At 36.0% G+C, this 14,002-nt stretch overlaps 1 protein-coding gene across 1 annotated transcript in view; it reads right to left on the reverse strand.

Annotated features, from left to right (window-relative positions):
* DCP2 (decapping mRNA 2) overlaps positions 1-14,002 on the reverse strand; it is a 72,007-nt gene that overhangs the window by 20,088 nt on the left and 37,917 nt on the right. The window contains exons 5-10 of the mRNA XM_037530796.2: positions 11,406-11,558; positions 11,172-11,284; positions 10,966-11,073; positions 8,841-8,976; positions 4,232-4,342; positions 465-516 (exon numbers count right to left, since the gene is read on the reverse strand). Of these exons, the coding sequence (XP_037386693.1) occupies positions 465-516; positions 4,232-4,342; positions 8,841-8,976; positions 10,966-11,073; positions 11,172-11,284; positions 11,406-11,558 (673 nt within the window). The remainder of the gene's footprint in view (positions 1-464; positions 517-4,231; positions 4,343-8,840; positions 8,977-10,965; positions 11,074-11,171; positions 11,285-11,405; positions 11,559-14,002) is intronic.

Genomic DNA, 14,002 nt, shown 5'->3' on the forward strand with positions numbered 1-14,002 from the left:
AAATCAAATTACATACTACTCTTCATATCTGAGGATGGAGAAGTTTCAAGTACGATTTTAATAAACACTATCCTTAATACCACCTTAAAAAGTTGATCATTATCCCCTAAGTCAGGGAAACATTTCCCTACATACACAGGAAAATGAGGTCTCCTTGCTTTTACTATACTCTCCCACTAAACCTTAAGTAATTATTTACAACATTCCAGCACAACCACCAAGGCTTGATATTCACAAAATAGCACATTAAAGGAAAGGTAATTTCACCCAGATCATTTACGGAAATTCATTTTAGCCAGTTTCATAGGGCTTCACCACATATATGAACTAACTCTACAGAACATAATTTATTATAAATTTATTAATTTATTATTATATTGTTCATCACACCGTATTCCACAAAAATCAAGTTTAAATAAAACCAAATCTCACAAGGCAGAGATTTTAAAAAGAAAATGACTTGCCTGTTTCAAAATTATCCTGAAGCTTCCGTGGATGGAGTTTTTTTTCACATTTCTAAGAAAAAAACAAACACACAATACACCATTTCTAGTTATTTCACATATCATAAATGTGGGTGTACTATCAAATTTCTCAGGAAGAAAACTAAAACCAGTATAATTTTATCCATCCCTATTCTATCATTAGTACTTTCTAGTTTCTCTTTTTAAGTCTAAAACACTTTTTAGTTCTTTATTACGTATACAATATAAAAAACCAGAGTTTCTCAACCCAGAAATAATTACAATTAACATTCCAGTTTGTTTTTCCCATCTATTTTTCTGGTATGTCTGAGGGTATTTTCATATAACTGTGTAACATTTCAGGGCAATTATTCAAAACATGCAACTATTCTATAATCTACTATTCTTTATTGAGCTATGACTGACATGCGACATTACATTAGTTACAAGTATACAACATAATTTCTCATTTGTATATACTGTGAAATAATCACAATAAGTCTAATAAATATGTTACCATACAGTTAAAAAAATGTTTTCTTGTGATGAGAGCTTTTAAGATTTATACTTTAGCAACTTTCAATTACACTTACTAACTCTACTCACCATGAGGTACATTACATTTCCATGACTCATTTTTAACGGGAAGTTTGTACCTTTTGACCCCCTTCATACCTTTTGTCTATTTCCTGCACCCACTCCTGGCAACCACCACAAGCTGTTTTGCTTGCTTGTTTTATTTAATAGATTCCACATATAGTTAGACAAGAGTACCTGCATTTCTGATTTATTTCACTTAGTATAAAATCTCACATCTATCCATGCAGTCACAAACTGCAGGATTTCCTTTTTTGTGGCTGAATATTTGTGTGTGTGTGTGCACACGCACGTGTGTATGTTTCATCTTTATTCATCCATGAATGCATTCTTAGGTTGTTTCCATGTCTTGGTTATTGCAAATAATTCAAGAAACATGGAGATACAAGAATCTTTTCAAGGCAGTGTTTTTAATTCCCTCAGAAAAGTACTAGAAGCAGGATTTCTTAATCATATGGTAGTTTTAATTTAAGAACTCTCCATACATTTCTCTTCACAGAAGTTGCATCAATTTGCAGTCCCACCAGCAATGCACAGAGGTTTCCCATTTTCCATGTTTTTGCAACACTTGTTATCTCGTGTTTTTGATAATAGTCACTGTAACAGAGTTGGGGTGATAGCTCATTGATTTTTAATACTCTACCTTTTAAATATATTATAAATCTATTTCTGCTTTGTATATAAAGATCTATAGTACCATTTTTAATAACTACATGGTAATCTATTGCAAAGATTTACAATATTGCATTTAATATTATCTTCTTCGATATTTAGATTGTTACCGTTTTCATTATTAAAAAGATTACTGGTGTGACTATTTTTTTTTTAAAGATTTATTTATTTATTTATAAAAGCACTGGGTACAGTTAGAAGCGTGGGAGGGTGAGAGAATTCACCAGAGACAGAGTGGAGAGCAGAACCAGAGACGGAGTGGAGAGCAGAACAGCGGGCGGCAGGAGAGATCTGTGCGCCATGTGGGACCCTCTTCCGGCAGCCCCAGCGCTGCAGAGGCTGCGGGCAGCTTCACAACCCAACGTTCAACCACCGCTGCACCACCGGGGAGGCCCTGGTGAGACTATTCTTTAAACTTCTCTTCAGGGAAACAAGGCAAGAACTATTTCTATTAAAATAGCCAAACTCAGGACTCCCTGGTGGCGCAAGGGGTTAAGATTCAACCTATGAAGCTATCTGCAGCCACTGAAACACAAGTTTGATCCGCCACCAAGGAGCTACCCACATGGTGTGGCAGACCTCTCCTGACTTGCCCGCTGCTCCCCACAGCAGTGTATTTCAGTCGATCTGCCTGTTCTGCTCCCCACTCTGTCTCTGGTGAATCCCCTCATCCTGCACACCTCTGGCCTGTACGCCAGTTCTTGTACGCATAAATAAATCTTAAAAAAAAAAAAAAAAAGATAAGCAAACGCCTTTCCAGAAAGCTGCACCAGTTAGTAATTTTTATGTGTTGCCAATATTCAACAACACACATGTTGCTATCACATTCATCTTTGCCAGTCTGACACAAAAATTCGTATCTTATTTTAATTTATTCTTTTTTTTTAAAAAAGATTTATTTATTTTATTTATACAAGTACTGGGTAGAGTCAGAAGCATGGGAGGGTGAGAGAATTCACCAGAGTCAGAGCGGAGAGCAGAGCAGGCAGACTAACGAAGTACACTGTAGAGGGGAGCAGCAGGCGGCAGGAGAGGTCTATGCACCATTGTGGGACCCTCGTCCTGCAGCCGGGGATCGAACCAGCGCTGCAGAGGCTGCAGGCTGCTTTGCAACCCAGCCCTCAACCACTCGCTGTGCCACCGGGGAGGCCCTTAATTTACATTCTTTCGTTAACACATGTGTTTACTTCTCTTACACACAGTTTCTTGTACTTGAGTCATTTTAAGAAGCACCCGTAAAAAACCCACAAAGATTTGTATTGGTATTGGGTTAAATTTATATATTGAGAAGAAATGATTTTTGTCATTTTGTTACGGACAGATGTTGAGTTAGATTAAAAGCCATTTGATCATCTAGTGAGATTGTCTTCTTTGTTGTTAATCACTATTTCTGCCAGAGTAGAAGTACAGTAATAGTGAGGAGCATAAAGAGTAAACTGATCTTTAACATGTGTTTGCTAGTAGAATTAATGCACCCCCAAATGAAGTAAATAGCATCAGGGAATTCAGGTAAAATGTTTCTGCTAAAAACTTGAAATTACTATTATCACCCACCGTTAAAGAAAAAAAAAATTGGTGAAGCTACCATAAGAAAATTCTACACACAAGTATCAATGCTTAACAGAAAAGACAAGCAACAGAGATCATTAGTTATAAATTAACTTCTGGAACACAAAGAGAACGGGAATAAATGCCTTGAAATGCTTATAATTATTTGTCTCTAGATTTATTCTAATGACTAATGGCATTGGCTGTATTTAATTTTCTAAATTCTAACACCTTAACAGGGAAAAACCACATTGCGATATTTTTACAAACTTTTAACTGCATTAAAATAATACCGACTCTAGGAAAATATAGACAGTACAGCGGCCAAGCTACTGCTATAGAAAACAGGGCTGACTACACATTGTTTTCATATTACTAAAATAAAACAACTCCACAAAAAAAGCTAAGATAAAAATATGCAATTGAATCAATGTTACAAACCTGTAATTAACAGTACCCAAGATTTTTAGTGTGAATAGCATATAATTTTGCTCCATAAAAATATTAACATATCAATTAAAGTAAGAACAAAGCAAATTAACATCAACGTGGTCTAACAAAGTTCTTGCCTCACTTTTACAAAATGGAAACTACCAGGGGCCTCCCTGGTGGTGCACAGGTTAGAGTCTCAGCACTATCAAGCTATCACCAGCCACTGCAGCATGAGTTTGATCCTGAGTCAGGGAGCTGGCCTACATGGCCCAGCAAACCCCTCCTGTCTCGCCCGCTGCTCCCCTCAGCAGTGTGTATCAGTAGATCCTCCTGTTCTGAATCCCACTCAGTCCTTTGGTGAATCCTCTCTCACACACACCACCCCACCACCACCTCTGGTCCACACCCCAGTTCAACTGTGCATAATTAAATAAACATAAATCTTTAAAAAAAAGAAAAGAAAAGAAAAGAAAAGAAAAGAAACTACCTTCTTAGTATAGGGGCTCTAAAACTCTTACCATCAAGGGATTCTGCTGCTTGGCTTGCTGGCTGTAGATCCCGTTTGTTCGTTTCTTTTGATTAGGCGAGTCTTGATACTGCTTTCTGCCATTTCCCCTCACACTTTGATTCTATTTTTCCATTAAGAAAAAATAAAATGTAAATCTACAGTGTTAATATGGTTGAATCAGTTTTCAATCAGTGTCTTATAGATAATAGTGCTTCCAAAGCAAGATTCCTTTAGAAATACATAAAAATATGTTCATTAATTCACACTATATCTACCTATATAAAAGTTTAAGGAGTTGTTAAAATAGCTTGAAAACATAAGCTAACAAGTAAAGGATGATAGGGAAACACGGCTTTCAGAAACTCAACTTGCCATACATTCTTAATTCAATTTCAATTCTACTCTTTCTGGTACCTATTTTTTATTGCGATACATAGCTGTTTACCATTTTAACTACTTTTTTTTAACCCCAAGAACACATTTATTAACACATTTATTAACCATCAGAAGTGTGAGGGCTCAGGAAAATTGCATCTGCTGTTACAAAGGTCATTCAGACAGTGACAGACACATAGGGTGCCAAGTGGAAAGCTACTTCAAGCAGTGCTGGGCAGGCAGTATGTGTCTCCTTACAGGGACATTTATTCATGCCATGAAGGAAATGTCCTTACAATTGAATAGTGACATTCCATGTTCCCATCTAAGACAGCATGGTAAAATTTATATACAGGCTGACGTTTCATCTGCTTTATTTTAGGAGCACGGTTGGAAGCTCTCAAAACTTTCCTTCTTTTATTAGTGCTCCTCATTTAATAAACGATGAAATCCATCATCCCAACACAACCATTCTTACCCAAATCTCATGGTAAACTTGGGCAGAGTTGGGGCCCAAACATTTTTTAATGCAGCTATGAAGCATCTTGGGAACTGAACCAATGACTCCACTTTAACCACTTTTTAACTGTACAATTCAGGGGGAATACGCATGGTCACAATGTTATGCAACCATGACCCAACTCCAGAACTTTGTCATCCCAAACAGAAACTTTGTACCCATTAATAGGAAGTCCCTCTTTCCCCATCACTCAGCTCCTGTTAACCTCAAGTTTTTCTGTCTTTATGAATTTCTCTATTTTAGGTACCTCATGATAAGTGGAATCATACAACATATGTCCTTTTACTTAGCATAAAGATTTTAACGTTCATAAATGTTGTTGCATGTGTCAAAATTTCACTACTATTTAAGAGCGAGTAATATTCCATTCTCATACCACATTTTGTTTATCCATTAATCTGCTGATAGCATGTAGGTTGTTATTTCTACCTTTTGGCTAATGTGGATAATGCTGCTATGAAAGTTACCCTATAAGTTATTTGTCCTGTCTTCAATTTTTCTGGGTTGCTAGGTAATAAGGTAATTCTACATTCAACTTTTGAGGAACAACCAAACTATTTTCCACAACAGCTGTATCATTTTACATTGCCACCAGCGTCACACAAGGGTTCCAATTTTTCCACATCCTTGTCAAAACCTTTCAGTATCCTTTTATTTATTTTTTTAATTACAGCCATCAAAGGGTATAAAATGGTATCTCGTGCTTTTTGAATGTATTTCTCTAATAGCCAATGGTGTTGAGCATCTTTATGTCTTACTGGCCATTTTGTATGCCTTCTTTGGAGAAATGTCAAGTAATTTAACCAATAAATTGCTTTTTCCTTTTTCCCCCATCACTATGTTTATATCCCCCTTGACCTTTTATTCCTTCCCCTTGCCTCTAAACCTCAGAAATCTCACTTCATTTATTAATTACCACTAGTTTTTATAAGTATTTTACATTCGCAAATCATCCACTACATAAATGTCCAATATTTGTCCTTCTGATTTGCTTTATTCCACATACTTCCCTCAAACTCCTTTGATTTTGTTGCAAATGGCATATTTCATGTTATGCTATGGCTGGAAAGTACTTCACTGTTCAGATATACTACTGTATTCTTGATATAATCTTCTATCAGTGGGCATTTGTTTTTATATCCTAAGCTATTATAAATAATATTACAACAAAAACTATAAAGCATGTGATTTTTCAAGTTGATGGTTTTTATATTCTTTGCATAGTTGTCCTAGAGTGAAACTGTTGGGTCAACTGTGTTAACAAGGTTCCACTGTATCTATACCCACTCCAGTACTCATTGTTAGAAGTCTTTTTAATATGAGCCATTCTCGTGTGTGTGAGATGTCATCTCATTGTGGATATAACCTGCATCTCTCATATTGGAGGGAAGGATGAACATTTTTCCAAGTATCTAATGGACTTCTGGATATTCTCTTTGGTGAACTGTCTCTCCAGATCTGCTACCAATTTATTATTTTTTTTTCCTACTGTTGAATTATATGAGCTTGTACTATATCTTGCTGATTATGTAATATGTACATATTTTCTCCCATTCAGTAAAATATCTTTTTAATATACTTATATTTTCTTTCACTTTGTGAAAACTTTTTAATCTGAGTTAGTCCCAATTGCTTTTTGCTTTTATTTCCCTTGCCTTTAAAGGTCAGGTCCCCAAAGACATCGCTGTTATCTGCCATAAAACACATCACCAATGCTTTTTTCTATGTATCTCATTACAGTAGGTCTGAATATCGACATTTTTAATCCATTTAAATTTATTTTTCTGTAGGTGGTTAGACAGTGAGCCAACTTTGTTTACACATGACCTTTCCACTTTCCCAACACCATTCACTAAAGAGATCCTCCTTTCCCCAGTATGCGGTCATGCTTATTGTATTGTAAATAAATATATATGTGGATTTATTTCTGGGCTATTTCTTTTTGTGCCAACACCATATTTTTTTTTAGTACTATCACTTCATAATATAGCTTACAATCAGGTGCTGTGATACCCCCTTTCCTTTTTTCTCAGGACCATTTAAGTGGATTTTTTTGTTGTAGAAATGGTTTAAATATTCTAAGTACTAACCCATAATCAGATATGTGATTTGCAAGTATTTTCTCCCATTTTGTGGGTTGTCTTTTCACTCTTTTGATTCGTGTCCTGTGACACACAAAAGTTATAATTTTGATTAGCAAATTTTTTTAATAAAGAAAAAGAAAGAAGAGTGGTAACCAAAGAGATGATTAAAGTAATAAATACATGTAAAGTAATAAAAACCAAGGATTAGCAAGGATGTGAAACAACTTGGACTCATATTTGCGAGATATAAATTACTTGAGAAAATACTCAAGCATTTTGTATATACTCAAGAACATAGGCACAGCTGACCCAACATGTCTGTTGTTAATTATATATACTCCAAAGAACTGTGTATGGACATCAAAAGGCATGTTCAGAAATATTCATAGCAGTATTGTTTGTAAGAATCCATTAAGTGTGGAACATAAATAGTGGTATAAACACACATTAGAATACCACACAGTAATGCAACCTTTCACTGGTAGTATATATCCCAAAATTACTCATTACACCGGATTACACCACGCAATAAAAGTTATAGTCTCACAATAACAAAAACAAAGAGAAACCCCACCAACTGGGAGAACATTTTTGCACCCAACACTAATGATAAAGGACTGATCACAAAAATCTGCAAAGAGCTGATGAGACTCAGCAACAACAAAGAAAATAATCCAGTCAAAAAATGGGCAGAAGAGCTAAAAAGAAACTTCTCTGAAGAGGAAATGCAAATGGCCAACAGACATATGAAAAAATGTTCAACATCACTTGTAATCAGGGAAATGCAAATCAAAAATACCATGAGATACCATCTCACACCAGTGAGAATGGCACATATTAAAAAAACTAGCAACAACAAATGTTGGCGAGGGTGTGGAGAAAAAGGAACTCTTCTGCACTGTTGGTGGGAGTGCAAACTGGTCCAACCACTATGGAGAGCTGTGTGGAGATTTCTGGACTTACTAAACATAGAGCTTCCATATGATCCAGCAATTCCACTCCTAGGGATTTACCCAAAGGAAACAGAAACATCAATTCCAAAGAGCACCTGCACCCCTATGTTTATAGCAGCACAGTTTACAATAGCTAAGCTTTGGAAACAACCCAAATGCCCAAAAATAGATGACTGGATCAAGAAGATGTGGTACATATATACCATGGAATATTACTCAGCATTCAAAAAAGATAAACACATGCAGTTTGCAGCAACATGGATGGCGCTGGAAGGGATCATGCTCAGCGAAATAAGCCAAAAAGAAAAAGAAAAATACCGGATGGTCTCACTCATAGCAGGAATCTAGAAAACTTAAATAAGGGACCAGGAAAATGAATATAAGAAAGTGAAAATCAAAATCAACAAAAAACTATGAACCAGAGACACTTTTTGGGGGGTGGGGGGCGGGAGGGGAAGGATTGGGGTCAGAATGGGGCGTTTGCAATTGTATGGGGGAATATAAAAATAAAATTTATTATTAAAAAAAAAAAAAGTTATAGTCTCAATCCTGCTCAAATTATAAGTCATGAATACAGGAGGTCAAGAATTCAGAGCACTATATGCTAATCTGCAATTCCTCAATTTAGATGCAGTTCAAAGTCAAATGATCTGAAATTCTGAAAAATTTTAAATGTGTATCACTCACCTTTGCTTTTAAAAGGTCGGACATTTCAGAATGATTATTATATGTCTTTTGCTGCAATGGCTGCCTGTGCTTTACCCACTGGTCACCAGGAGAACCTTCAGGAAATAATTGTTGACTGTGGCGGAATTTGGTTCGACTACACCGAAATTTAAAAAATAAAAATCAGATCAGAATATTTTCACTTACATTTCTTCTAACACCTTACTTATCTTATAGACTAGAAATTTTATTTTCTTATTTATTTTCTCTCTAAGTTCTACCAGGGAAGGGAATCTAGTTTGCTTTGTCTACTGCTATATCCCTAGAAGTTTCTTTGTTCGCAACTTCTTGAATGAATCCGTAATGTTATTTTTAATCCAAAACTTTTCTAAATTATCCTCACTATCTTTTCCATATAAGTGATTACACTTTTAAAAATTTGAAAAAAGAATTCTTTCTAAAATTAATGAAAAGAAATGTAAGCAGGTTTTCCTTCTTAATAAATTGAAAACTTCATTTCTTAATAGGATATTCTGAATTTAGTACTGTTTCTACACAGGTAGTTATGAAATCCATTCTTGCTGGAGGAACTGAAAAATTTAAGCTATATTCTAAAGGAAAAGATAAAGGGGCCAAAGAAAACAGATGAGCAAATTATATAAACATCAAGTCTCAAATTCTTATTGCAAAGAATTTGTACAAGATAACATGAAAATGCAGTTTACAATGAAGCACTATTTTCCATTCTATAGTACCGTTTACATGTATAATACAGTCCAGAGTGAGCTCAAGAACTGTATTATATGTAAGATGATTTATGAGTATCTCAGTTCTTCCCCATTGGCATTTTCAAATTATAATATAACTGCAGTCTCTACACCCTTTTTCTAGGTAAAATTCAGGTATTTCCACCAATATATCATCACATGTAATGTAATAAAAATATATAGTACACTCCCCAAGAAACCCGAAATTTAGTACTGTTTTATTATCTCCTAATGCCACTTTCCAGAACTACAAACCCTAGGACTAAGCATCTTGAGAACCATACCACACACAGTGGTGGATAAATCCTATCAAACATTCATACAATGCTTCCCCTAACACTGTCACTATTTCCTAACTTTTTAGTTAACGTCTATTCACTTACAATCCTCACTATATTCCTATCTACTTTTTCTATACCTGTTAGTATATATTTTTTTGGTCATAATCACAGATTGTGAAACATAGTAACTACTCTGAGGGCATTTCGCCTAAGCTCTTTATCCTCATAAAACCCCACTAAAATAGAATACTTTCTATGTATTTTAAAAATATTGATTGGTTTACTTCTATTGTTTAATTTTCAAAGCACCAAGAATAAGTTAACAGTACATATAGTGAAGATATTAAAAATAACTTTCTGAAGCTAACAGAGGTTAAGTTCTATCTAGTAAACTGATTACAAACATGTTTATTTAACAAAATTATTTACTAAAGAGTTCATGTAAGTCACTCTTTAGAATACACAATCTATGCCAAGGGGGTGGGGGGGGGAAAGCAAGCCCAAGTTTTCATGCACAGCTCTCTTTCTGAACAAATTATACATCAGCATCACATTTCCCCTTCACAAAAAAATAAATTTCAATATTCCCACTATTCAGCTATCTTCAGAAACTAAATTATCTCTAATAGGATATGAGAATAGAGAAGTAACTGTATAATGGCACACGATTTCTTTTCCAGATGTTCCATCTACTCCATCCAAAAAGTAGGCATCCTCTTTTATATACTATTATACAATATGCCTGAAGCACTTTTCCAACCCCACCTAACCTTTGCAGCTCATCAAAAACCCTTTAAAACCTGTATTATCGGGCCTCCCCTGGTGGCGCAGCGGTTGAGCGCTGGGTTATGAGGCTGCCCGCAGCCTCTGCAGCGCCAGTTTGATCCCCAGCCACGGGTGAGGGTCCCACCAAAAAAAAAAAAAAAAATAAAATAAAAATGGCTTCATTAAAAAAAAAAAATAATAAAAAATAAAAAATAAAACCTGTATTATCTACAAGACCATTAACAAAACAGTACCATCAACTTTAGAAGCAAAATTCCACTTCATTAAAAACTAACAGAAAGTTAGACTCCTATGAATACAGGGTTTCTTTACCTTAATTTTTCCACAGTTGGTTTAGCAGGTGTGCTACCAGCTGAGGAAAATCCATTATCACTGTCTGAGGAATCTCCAAATCTTCGGGAAAGCCAATCCCTTAAAGGTCTACAGAAGAGTAAAAAATCATAAAACTGGGCAACATTAAAAAGGTGACTATTAGAAGCATGAAGGTTAGTTCTATATTTCAAGATATATCAACATACCTGATAAAAGGAATGGCCATAAAAAATTTGTTAGGTGCCAAACCAAGTTTGGATTTTGGGGTCATATCATTTCTATGACAAGGCAACTTCTCAATAGAGAACCATTCAATGTTCTAAAAGAAGGAAACAATCCAGTTAGCTATTATCGATAAATTTCTAAAAGCAGTTTTATACATTATTCAACTGAGATACTTATCCAGCACAACTTAAACATAATTCCAATTTGTTACATACCCGAATTTCTCTTCTAGTTTTTGGGTTAAACTTTGTGTCTTTTGGAATTCCTGGAATGATGTATAAACGAGCAAGCTGGTCATTGATTCGAAGTTCAATGTAATCATCCTTACAAATATAATCTTTGATATCAAAACCAGTTTCTTCAAAGACCTGGAAGTAACAAATTTTGATGGTGGTTTTCAGTGATTGCTGTTAGACCTTCAGTTATTAAAAATGGTCTAGTTCAACGGTGAAAATTCAAAAATAACCAGGCAATTCAAGGCATGAAAACACTATGTAGGAAGTCCAAATACTCCAGGGCCTAGTTCTAGAGCTCTTCCTCTACTGAAACCTTATCACTACGGTCAAAACTCTTTATATATCTGAGCCTAATTTTCTTCACCTAACTGAAAATGTATTATAATGATAATTATAGTATATATTTACTTGGTCTTCATTCCCCTTCCTGACAGAGTTCTTGAAATTTCCTATGTGATTAAAGCCTCAAAGATATCTTTTGCTATGTTAATGAAGTGATTCTGGGGGACTCCCAAATGGTTGGAAATTCCAAGTTCCTTTATACATGCCTCTGGGGCAGGGAGATGGGCTGGAGATAGAGCTCTACAACTAAAGACTAATGATTCAATAAGCCACATGCTTGCTGGGCCTCCATAAAAACCCAAAAGGATGGGGTTCAGGAAGTTTCCAATCTGGAAGCATCATACCTTTCCCCTATGTGTGTAAAAATCTCTTCCATCTGGCTGCTCCTGAGGTATTCCTTTTATAATATTATGTCCTTAAATAATAATCTAGTAAGTAAAATGCTTCTAGACTCCTGTCAGTTGCTCCAGCAAATTAATAAAACTTAAGCAGGGAGTGGTTGGAACCTCCAATCTATAGCCAGTCTGTCAGAAGCACAAGTGATAGATAAGATAGAGACAACCTAGAGGACTTGCAATTGGTATCTGAAGTGGACTCTGGAATGGAATCTGATGCTAAATCTGGATGGTGTCAGAATTGAGTTGAACTGTGAAACGCCCTGCTAGTATTTGAAAACTGCTTGTTGGTATGGGGAAACCCTCCTTTACACATAACGTATCTGAGTTAGAATTACTTCAGAGGCTCCTAATCTGTGGGAAGTAGATCTAGAAACCACGTGTAGGTAGATTTTACCCACAAGATCCATAAATATATATACAAGCTAGAGACTAATAAAGGTATTACACAAAAAAAGCTATTCTGCAAAAGTGAAAAATGAATTGTGGTTAACAATTAAGTGTCCAGATTCCAGTTACAGCCCCAGATGGGCAGGGGAGGAGGAGAGTGATTATAGGTGCAGAAGAACTGAAAACTGAAATGGATTAATGGTTCTAAAGCTGCCTTCAGCAGTGGCTCAAGGACTGGAGGAAGGAGGAAATGAAAGCATATAAATCACAGAATGTTACCTTCACCCTTCACCCCTGCCCAACCAAAGAAACCATGCTTAATCTGATTAACATTGTGTTTTACCTAACAACTGGTCTCTTCTAGCCTTTAAATTTTCCCAGTAACATTTGTATTAATCTTTGACAAAGTCCTCCCCTACTTCACCCCCCAAATAAAAAAAAAATGTGGATTCTCAGTGATGAGAAACCACTGTAGATTTTTTTTTTAAAGATTTATGTATTTATGCATACAAGAACTGGAGCACAGGCCAGAGGTGCGGGCGGTGAAAGGATTCACCAGAGACGGAGTGGGAAACAGAACAGGTAGACTGACTGAAATTCACTGCTGAGGGGAGCCTCAGACGAGACAGGAGAGGTCTGCTGTACCATGTGGGTAAGCTCCCTGGCCTGCCAAGGATCAAACTGGCGCTGTAGAGGCTGCGGATAGCTTCACAGTGCTGTGCTTAACTCCTTGTGCCCCCACTGGAGGGCCCCACTGTAGATATTTTATAATGGACTTCTTCCCTTCCTCTAGCTTCAGCATTACCTACCCAATTAGTGGGACAAAAGACACTAAAACACTGCACAGCCCTGAATCTCTCGCAACATACAGGTAAGATGAAGCTACTTGTACCCATTCCTTTATTGTCATTCTCTGTGAGCTCTAATACATTTTTCTACCATCCTCATAATAATGGGGCATCTCAGGCATGTATACAGTGTGTGAGCCCCACACCTAACTCATTTTTGTCACCATATCCTTATACTAGTAACTATTCTAAGCCATTTGTTTCCATTTAAAAATGAGGTAAATATACACATGTGAAAATTGCTATATGGCATATAGAAAAGGGGAGGCATCACTTGTTCTGAAAATTTCAGGCTGGGTACAGAAAGACATATGTGATAATAAAAAGAAAGCATCCTTATTCTATGTTTCTTCATATAAGGTGTTATAGGTACACATATAAACAGTCTACTGTAGAGATTGTCACTGACATTCAAATGTATAAAATCTAGGATATTTCTGAAGGCTCCGTGGTGAAAGTTACATGTCTGCCCACTCCCCCAAAACTTAACATTTACATATATAAGACAATGCAATGAAAGATAGGTAGGTAGACCAACCATGTAGGTCTATCTTATAACTGATGTATACACTATGTGAAAATGAATCCAAGTTCAAAGCCC

Source organism: Talpa occidentalis, unplaced genomic scaffold (genome assembly GCF_014898055.3).
Source record: "Talpa occidentalis isolate TD23 unplaced genomic scaffold, MPIMG_talOcc4v2.1 talOcc4.6, whole genome shotgun sequence".
NCBI classification, from domain to species: Eukaryota; Metazoa; Chordata; class Mammalia; order Eulipotyphla; family Talpidae; genus Talpa; species Talpa occidentalis.